The sequence below is a fragment of the Corella eumyota genome, chromosome 3, assembly GCF_963082875.1.
Source record: "Corella eumyota chromosome 3, kaCorEumy4.1, whole genome shotgun sequence".
In the NCBI taxonomy this organism is placed as follows: domain Eukaryota; kingdom Metazoa; phylum Chordata; class Ascidiacea; order Phlebobranchia; family Corellidae; genus Corella; species Corella eumyota.
The window spans coordinates 9174360-9183841 of record NC_137492.1 but is presented as its reverse complement, the minus strand read 5'-3'; the positions used below and the strand labels follow the sequence as shown (position 1 = coordinate 9183841).

General features: G+C 30.3%; 2 protein-coding genes across 2 annotated transcripts; one reads left to right on the top strand and one right to left on the bottom strand.

Moving 5' to 3' along the window:
- Positions 1-878: 878 nt before the first annotated feature.
- LOC145745320 (organic solute transporter subunit alpha-like) lies at positions 879-6334 on the top strand. The gene is made up of 10 exons (XM_082563358.1): positions 879-1332; positions 2102-2210; positions 2373-2512; positions 2810-2898; positions 3743-3901; positions 4070-4181; positions 4404-4529; positions 4750-4863; positions 4968-5068; positions 5625-6334. The coding sequence occupies exons 1-10, from the start codon at positions 1222-1224 to the stop codon at positions 5758-5760; spliced, it is 1197 nt and encodes a 398-aa protein (XP_082419484.1). The 5' UTR covers positions 879-1221; the 3' UTR covers positions 5761-6334.
- Positions 6335-6527: 193 nt separating this feature from the next.
- On the bottom strand, positions 6528-8922 carry LOC145745937 (uncharacterized). The gene is made up of 3 exons (XM_082564117.1): positions 8380-8922; positions 7586-7730; positions 6528-7138 (listed from the first exon to the last, which is right to left on the bottom strand). Exons 2-3 carry the CDS (start codon positions 7707-7709, stop codon positions 6528-6530), a joined length of 735 nt encoding a protein of 244 aa, XP_082420243.1. The 5' UTR covers positions 7710-7730; positions 8380-8922.
- Between the last annotated feature and the right edge of the window lie 560 nt (positions 8923-9482).

Below are 9482 nucleotides of genomic sequence, written 5' to 3'. Positions count from 1 at the left end.
ACAAAGATCAGATATTGAAAATAGGGTTTTAAAAAATACAAGCTTGGACGAATATTGACATAAAATACAGTTATAAAAAATACAAGCTTATACAAAATCAATCGTTTAATATTTCTATGTAATACAAGTTTTAAGGTTTGGTCATGATGACATTTATTTAAGTGGTGACGTTAAAAAAGATTTTCAGAGAAATAATCCGTACAAGTGTAATATAGCGTTTAGTCATTGCTAAACCGAGTTATGACCTTAATTAAATATAGGGCACAGTTCGCACAAACTGCGTGGTATTAATTAAGGGCTTTAAATCGTATTGTCTATATTACATTATACCAAAAATCAATTACTCTAAACAGTGCACTGTTGTTAATAAAATAGTTTGTCAAAAATACGATTTCCGTTGCTAAAATTAAACAGGACGACGTAACGTGTCGTCAAAATTTGACAAAAAAATTTGACAAAATTTGACAAAAAAATAACATCGAGTAATTTTAAAGTTAGTGAATTTAACCATACGTCGTTTAGTTGATATCCGTTAAGCACAAATTGTAGTTTAATAAACTTAAAATTACAATTTTACTAACCTATTAATATTTCCCAATCTCATCAAGTCGTTTTCTATCGTTTATTAGACTTTCGCTTAATATGTCGTTTCTCCTAGTCGGATCACGTGACGTCGTGTAAACAACTGACTCACTTTAAAAACCCGGCCTTCACGTCAAAACAGTCCGCATTGTGCTTCGCTCATTCGAGCGTGGAGTGCTTTTAAAATCGCACGACAAGCTATTAAAATGAGCCATTTTATTCTGGCACTTAGTATGAAAGCAGGCGTTAATACTGTTCTCGCCAATAGAAACCTAACAACCATTTAAATACTACTGTAGTCAAACCAGGGTTAGGATATCGAGCGTTACATATATATATTCAGAAAGAACTGTTTAACGCAATGTGGTATTGAGTTTCTTCGTACAATAGAATTCTGTTTTAAAGTCCTTTAGAAGGTCTTTGTGTAGTTTTTGTTTAGATCGGGGATAGCCAATATAGAAATCGCTTATCAAATAAAAAGCATTTATGAGTACCGGTAATTAGTTAGTTGTAAATTGTAGACACTGTTTATTTAAATAGTAAATTAAACTGTTAACAAAGAATACAAAAATGTGAACAAAATTTTGTAATTTTTATTAACAAGCAGGTTAGTAGTAATTTAACTTTTATTTAAAAAAAATGACCACCACAATTGAGCCCAAAACTTTAGCTACAAACGACACAGATGATTACGATGATTATTATGACGACGGAGGTTTTAATATATTTGATTTATTTGCAGTCGGAGGGGTAAATATAACTCGTAATCAGTAAAAAACCTAATAGTGTAATTTAATTTAAATTTATGTGAAATAGGTAAAGTTTCCGATTTTATATTAATAAAAAGCATGTTTAATGTTACCTAATCCTAAAACAACTAAAAATCCCTTTCTATTTATTATGCAATTAATGCTATGACGTGTTTCCTATTTTTAAAACCTTACTTGTAGTTAAAACAGCAATATATCACATCAGGAATAGTAATTTACACCACTTTTTACAACGTGAATATGGTCCAAAAACATTTTTACCTGTATTGCAACATTTCGCGACATGATACATAACTATAAAAATCAAAGTACAGTTAAAACATTTGTATATATTAATAAAAAAATTTTCAACCGCCAGCAAAATTGTGTACCGTTTATAGCGCTTTATTTAAGAAAGCAACGAAATGAAAGCAATTCAGGCTTTTTCGTAGTCACATAAGCTACTAATTATTCAGTAATTATTCAGATAACTTTACTAAACACTTCTTTCGTTAACTTTAACTTTTGCTAAGTACATACGAGATGCTATAGTTTAAAGTACAATAAGGTTTTGTTGAACTGGATTAATAAACCTAGTTTAACTTAAAAAATTGGGTTAGTGTTTATGACATGTGGCTGCTGTTAACATTATAGTTTATTTAACAGACAGAGGCTTGGAAAAAAAAGTAAAATGTATACTTTTTGCATCCCATGTTTTTTAATGTAATAAACTATTACTATATCACTTCAACAACCATAATGTTTTTTAGAATTCGTCTGAACCAAGTATTCGGGATCAGGTAAAAAAAATCGCCAAGGAAAAATTTATTGAAAGATGCAAAACAGATCCAATGCCGACCGCTAGAGAAATAATTGGAAGTAAAAATAGTTTTATTAATTTACCATACAGATATACATTATTTTTCTTCTCAGTCAACTATTTGGTATATATATTAAAAAAGTAATAATATTATCCCTAATGAAACACTACCAGCAAGATTGAATTAACAAAGAGCCTAATTTTTGGATTTTTTTTTTCAGGTTTTGACGTTCTGAGTACTGTATTGCATGTTTGTCTTATATTTATGGCCATGATATCCCTAGCCCTTTTTATCGAAGAAGTGATATACCTAAAAGCCCACATAAAGTTATCATATAGGAGAAGGCTTTCAATTTTACAGGTTTAAACTTGAATAAAGTTTTTTTTAAATAAATTTGTTCTGTTTTTTTAAATTTGATTTATACTGACCTAAAAATATCTTACAGTGATTTTTTTACTTTGATAATTGCCCCTAAAAAAATTTGGTCTTAGATTTCTGCGCGCCGCTGAAATACTAAGACCAAATTTCATTTTACCTCAAACATACGCACATAGCGGCACTAAAATGCAATAAAATTTTTACGGGCAATTATAAGTGGCCGTAAAACTTAAACGTTTTATTAATGACTTGATCAAAAGATGTTTTGTTTGTATTTAGGCGGGCATTGCACCTGTTTTTATGATCTCGTCAGTAGTCGGATGCTTTTTTCCAGGAGGCCATATTATGATTGATTTTGTGACGTCAGTGTAAGTAAATTGTGACCTAATAATCACTTTCATTGTTATACAATTTACAGAAAAAATATGATTTTATTAGTTAATGACCATAAACGCGTAGTTCAAAAGAAAACTGTATTTGAAGTTAGTTTGTGTTTAATATTAGGTCGTTAAGAAGACGGGCCCAATAAATTAACATATGAAATATGTTTATAATTATAGTATAAGGTTAATTTACGTACCTTAAAAATGCTAGTTAAAAATTTATGTGAAAGTTTGTAAGGTTTTACATTCACTTCTCTGTCATTTAAACAAATTATTTCGAAAAAGTTCAATGACCTCAAGTCCATAGAATACGCACTGCAAGCTTATGGTCGTTTCACGTGGTTTATCGAGTAATAAAAACCTCGCTAAAATATAAAATTAGTCCCACAAAAAGGCCGTGGCAAAAATAAAAGAAGTTCAACAGCCCCCAGGCTAAAGATAAAGCGCTTATTAAGGCTAACTTAGACATATTAGCAAAATTCGCAATGGTTTTAGATCTTAGTTATTCCCAATCCTGCGTTATTTACGCTTATGTGTATATATAACGATTTAATTTTTTATAATAAAGATTCGTCTATTAACCTTTTTACTTTACCGCGCATAAATAATAAAACCCGTACATTTTATTTTTATTTTAGCGCTAAAAACTATGTCACATGTACATTTTAAATCTAAAAAAAAATTGAACCGAACAGCAGCGATATAATTTTAAAAAATAGCATATGTCATATTTATGAGTAAATGCAACTTTAAAAAAGCTTTTCCGGTGTGAGTTAAATAAACAAAAAATTGACTTCCTAAGAATTCTTTAAAATTTTTCAACTTTTAGATATTTTGGTATTGGCTTACATGCTTTTTTGTTACTGATGGTAAATTATTACGGGGGCCTTTCCCAAATGGTTCTACGATACGAGGGCAAGTTTAACAATATTAACACCGGACCTTTCTGTTGTTGTTTATTTTGCCTCCCCACTTTTAGAATGACCAGGTATACACCACTTTTAAGGCTATGGTTCTACCAAATAACTCATCTATATAAATAACCAGTTTACATTTTTACGTTTAAAAAAACTTTTTTTTCAAATTATAACATCAAGGTGCTTTTTTAGTGTTTTTGTTAATGACTAATTAACCTTCACGTGCAATTTATTTCAAGGAGTAACTTTAAAAAGCTATGGTACGCTACATTTCAAGCAGCCTTGCTTCGACCGATCATATTATTTTTTGAAGGTGTTCTTACCACTGACAAAACACTTCCAATACCTAAGGTAATAAATAAATTCATAATATATATATATATCGTTAGTTTAGCATTTTTTCCGTAAACATAAATTTTAAAAAGGACATTTTATCAAAATTTGGTTTAAATTTTGTTTTAGAAACTAAAGGTTAAATGTTTATTTAGCAAAAGGGTTTTCGTTGGCGTGACAGAAAGTGCTATACATTGTGTCAGTAGATTTTATAATTTTATATTTTTTTATTGTTGTAAGCTGATATACTCGATTCTTTTGATTCCATCAATGCTTACTGGGATGTGGGCCCTGATCATTTTTCGTAAATCAGCACAGCAAATGCTAGCTAAGTACCGGGTTACAGCAAAGTTTTTTAATTTTCAGGTAAATCACATTTACTTTAAACAAAATTGTCCTGTTTTAACAATAAAACTAACTAACCTTAGTAAACAAAACTATATTGGCTTACCTTTAAATAGTAGTTAAATTATAAATTGATCATTTAATTTATTTAACCATTAAAATTGGGAGATACAACCAGTTTTGACTATTTTTACGTAACAAGAGCCTAACGATTATTAAATATTAACAATTATGTTTAAAGGCGGTATTACTAATGGCCAATGTGCAACCTTTTATAATCAAAGTTGTTTATATTCCATGCTCACCGCCTTACACATTCTTTGCAAGAAAAGTTGTGATAAACTATCAAATTTACGTAAGTTAACTAATAATTTCTCTTTTGTGTAAAAAACCAAGGATGTATTTGTATTAACGTGTAATATTGTAGGTTATTTATACACGGTTTCTCTTTTTTCTTAGGTTTTGCAATTTTTTTTATTATCCTTATTCACAAGATGTTTATATCGACGTAGTTCTGATAACGAGGAACTACCCATAGTCGAAAAAGCAGCGAGTCCAGTGTAAGTAGAAAATTATGAATTGTTTGTTTCCGCAAAAAGGATTTTATTTTTAAAGTCATTAAATCCATAGAAAAATTTTAAAATGTTTTATAGGTGGAAATTAAAAAATTGTATTAACCCATTCATGTTTATTGCCATATATATTTTTCAGTTGAAATTTTATTTGTCACCTGCTTAACACCGTACCACCTAAAGTTAATAAAGTAAATAGGTTTTTGCGTTTTTTTTATTGGGAAAATGTGTGCTTTTGTGAGGTGTTTGGGTTATTTGTAAACATTTGGCTTTAGGGCGAATAGGTTGGTATTGGTGCGACTTGATTCCTTAACCATCCGCGTTGTTGCCCGATGCCATTGTCATGTATATGTAACAAGGAATAGCAAACGATTCCGATGTCCAATTTTTAGGCCTTTAAAATAAATTGTGGTGTTACCGGTGCGCAGATAAACTATTACGGGCATATATTTGTTGTGACATGCGACCACGTTAGGACAACTTAAATGCAGGCCGTTTGGCGAAAATCCCAATATAATTAATCGATTAAACTTTGTTATTAAAGGCCTATGGAAGCAATCTCCGAAGAAACAACCAACTTGACGAATCACATGGAAAACGGACAAAACGGTTTAAGTGATGTAACCGAAATGAACGGTGTTCAACAAGTTGCGTGTTTGACGAACGGAGAACTTGTATAAACTGAATTTAAAACTGAATTTAAATTTAAATTTAAATTCTGATGGGAATGCAATACAATTTGGTACTATTTCTTTTAGGTCTCGTTTTAAAACAAAGTTCAAAAGTAAATTGTTATTTTGTTTAAAACATAAAACAATCTGAATTCATATTTTAGTTTTTTTTCACGGATTGTATATTTTTAATTTATTGCGTTTTTTTTTCACAAAATGTTTTTTATAATTGTCGCCCAATCACTGTACTTCGCTTAATTTATCATCATGTAACTTTTAGGTTCTATGTACTATTACGTCATATTCGTTGCAGTTATGGCACTTTACTTTAATTTTGCGCATAGTATGTTACAGTGCAATTTGTTAAATAGTATTTTTAATGTTATTCAATATACCATTATTGTTCTAGCTGACAACGTGATGCTATCAAACTAAAATATGTTGAATTGCATAACCTTCAAAAGTGTTACATATGTATATAACATTTCTTTGAATGCAATAATAATTATTATCGTCTGCTAATTATTGTAATTAAATTAAAAAGTGAATTTTAGTATTGTTGACATAAATACATAGATGCCAAAGTTCATTAAAATGTAATTATTTTGTATCTTCTATATCCGAAGATAACTTGTAGATAAAATTTATTACATATTAACCCAATTACGTAATATCCTTTAATTGTTTGCAGTTTATATTAAATAGTCTACTAAGCTTCTTATTTTTTAATTTTTTTAATTACATGTTTAGACATCCAGAGCAAATTAACGTTCTTTTTATTTATAGCGTCTGCTGCCCGCTAGCGAAACGTCTCTCATCCATACGTTACCCAGTCGACTCAGTGACGTAATTTTTTTAATAGGCGGCAAAAATAGTCTTCGCTTTCTTGTGACGTCATTTACAACTAATGTTATTGCTTTTGCTGAAGCGGTTTGACCTTTTTCGGCCGACAGTTTTGCATTTTCTCGAATTTCGTTTTTCCGGGAACGTGATTCTCGAAATTTAAAAATTAAATTTTCGCGATCCTCCCGCGTCAGCAAACATCTTCTTTTTATGACGTCATGGTTGACGTCATTATCATCATTTTCGCGTATTTCGGTGAGTTTGGGTTGCTTCGTTACCGATGTAAATCTACGTCTTTCTCGAAATTTCGCGCTGGTTTTAACCCAAGTAGAAGAACAAAGATCATATTTCTCAAGTTCGCAAAATTTTGAAAATTTTTCAGATAGCGTTATTGTACCCTCGAGATCTTTAGTCGGTTCACTTGCATCTTTTTTTGATTTGTGGTAGTTTGTAGGTAATTTTAGCTGACCAGGTAGCATCTGTTTTGCTGAAATCGGGTTCAAAATATGTGCATGTTTCGTTTTGAATCGTGTTGCCGAGGATTCTGTTAAATTATAAATTTGCATAACATAATCTATAAACTAGCAACCAAGAATTCCTTACATATTTTAGCATACTATTCGGTAAAATGTTTTTTATGATATAATATAGTATAAAATGCAAGAATGGGAGATTAAACAATCTCAGCCCAGCCACGTGGTGGATAATAGTACCAGCAAGCATCAACTCGCGAGTCCAGCGGTTCGATTTCCACACTTTTCATCTCGTATAAAATTATTTGAGTAAGGCACTTATATTGCGCATTTCTATTAACCACCAACAAACAAAAACTAAAAACCTTATATTAAAATAAAAAAAACAGGGTTTTATATGAAAAGTATGCTGTTTATACCTTTAAACGTAGATAGTAACTATACAATACCAGAGCTTAAATCTTTGCTTACAAACTGTAACCTAACGTACGCCCTATATTACCTACAGTGTGACTTACTTTTATTTTTGTTTGGTATAATCACAGGATGACAAAAATATGGAGGATTTGTGACGTAATCAGATATAACCTTTCGACGGAATATTAAAGTTGGCTTTGTCTTTTTCTTGCTTCCTTTATTCATTTTGCAATTCTTTGTAACAATCTAAAAAATTTCATATCAGTTCATTGATAAATTGCAATCTAACGCAGTTTAAATTTTTTTTTAAAAAGACAAAAAATTGATGCCGCACGGTCAAATCTTTATGGGTTGGCTTGTACCAGCCGGGTGGTAGTTATTTACAAACAAAACTTTAACATTCATGTGAAAGGGGTGTCGTAAACCTTATTCGTCAAACGCTTCAGTTGTTATATTTATTTGTGGTCAATCCTAGCCCGAATTTAAAAAATATGTTTGATCTGCTATGAAACATTATAAAACAACTGTCCACTTAGTAATACCCGCCCTACAATACACAAACACCAAGTTAATACTATTTTGAGTTAGTTACATTTAAGGTATAAGTCACTTTTGTTTGCTACAATGTGCTAAACTATATAAACCGTGAACACCACTTTCTACCATACCAACACATATAACTTACATTTTTAAGGTTAAAAACATTTTAAAGTTAACCTGTGTTCTGTTGTACCAGATATTTAGGCTGTTTATTCTTAAATACGCCCTAGGGCTGTGTTCCAGGCTTTAGCAATAAAGTATCGACTTCTTTGTAATGGCGTATACACTGGCTTATTTATACGAAAATACAATAGCAAAATGGGTTTAAATATATTGTATAGCGTCAACAACTTACCTTTTCTGTTTTTATTGCGCCCTTGAAACGTTAATTCCTATTTATAACGATTCCTTAACTTTACTTCGACAAAGAGTCCTCAGCCGACTTTGTTAATTTTTGCTTTAATTCAAAACGCAATAAAACAACTTTTTAATAAATTTTAAATTTTAGAAATTTTTGTGGCGAGTCAAATAAAATCTCTTTATATTACCGTAGTTGTTTGTTAAATATAAACAATATTTTTAATATTCAGCGGTGTAACATGCACACTGTTTTTGCCCAATAATTACTCATTTGCATTTGTACAAAATGTTCTAATTTTTTTATGACTAACTTAGTGTTTTTTTTACTTTAAAAAATACTAGCCCTTAAAAAAAAGTAAATTAGTACAATACACCTAAATACTTTATCAGCCCATAGTAAACTCTACGATCAAAATTATTTGTTAAAGGAATTTCAAAATCAATAAAATTCGAATGTTCTGATCTTCAACACGCCTGTTTCAAGTGTATTTGTTATCACTTTACTAGTAAATTTAATTTACGAAAATCATCGCAAACTGTTCTCTACTAACGCATAATATACCTTTAAACGAATATTCTTATAGACATTCATTTTACGTACATAAATGTTAAAAGTGTATTTTATTTAAAAGTTAGGAATTCTTAATAAGATGTGTTAAAATTTACACTAAAAAAGGCTATACGCTACAGCATAAGGATAGAAGAAGCAAATACACGTAGGCTAAAACTCTTATTTGCTACTTTTCTTGCATTATTAACGATATAATCTTTTTAGTTATTATAATGTTATAATTTGCGGGAATTAATATGTAAGCATAATTGACAGATTGTGTTAAAAAGAACTATATTTTTTCTTTTTCTGACTTCTAATAATAACGTTGTTAAACGGCTTTTACTAGATTACCATATTAGCGACATAATTCCTCAAACAATTGTGTGCGAATGGTTGCTCTTGTGCGGCAATACACATAGGTTTTTAAGTATTTTTTTGTTCAAGCAGCATACTCATTCGCCTATATATGTGACTCTTAATTGCTTTTCAACGAGCACTTTAACCTTGTTTGTCATAACCCAGCTCACAATACAATTTATTATGGT

Excerpts from the sequence above, each read along its gene's own strand:
- LOC145745320 (XM_082563358.1), top strand. The coding sequence starts at position 1,222 with ATGACCACCACAATTGAGCCCAAAACTTTAGCTACAAACGACACAGAT. Across the intron at positions 2,899-3,742 it reads ATTGATTTTGTGACGTCAGT|ATATTTTGGTATTGGCTTAC; the intron begins GTAAGTAAATTG and ends TTCAACTTTTAG. Across the intron at positions 4,864-4,967 it reads TGATAAACTATCAAATTTAC|GTTTTGCAATTTTTTTTATT; the intron begins GTAAGTTAACTA and ends CTTTTTTCTTAG.
- LOC145745937 (XM_082564117.1), bottom strand. The coding sequence starts at position 7,709 with ATGAATAAAGGAAGCAAGAAAAAGACAAAGCCAACTTTAATATTCCGT. Across the intron at positions 7,139-7,585 it reads TATACCAAACAAAAATAAAA|AATCCTCGGCAACACGATTC; the intron begins GTAAGTCACACT and ends ATAATTTAACAG.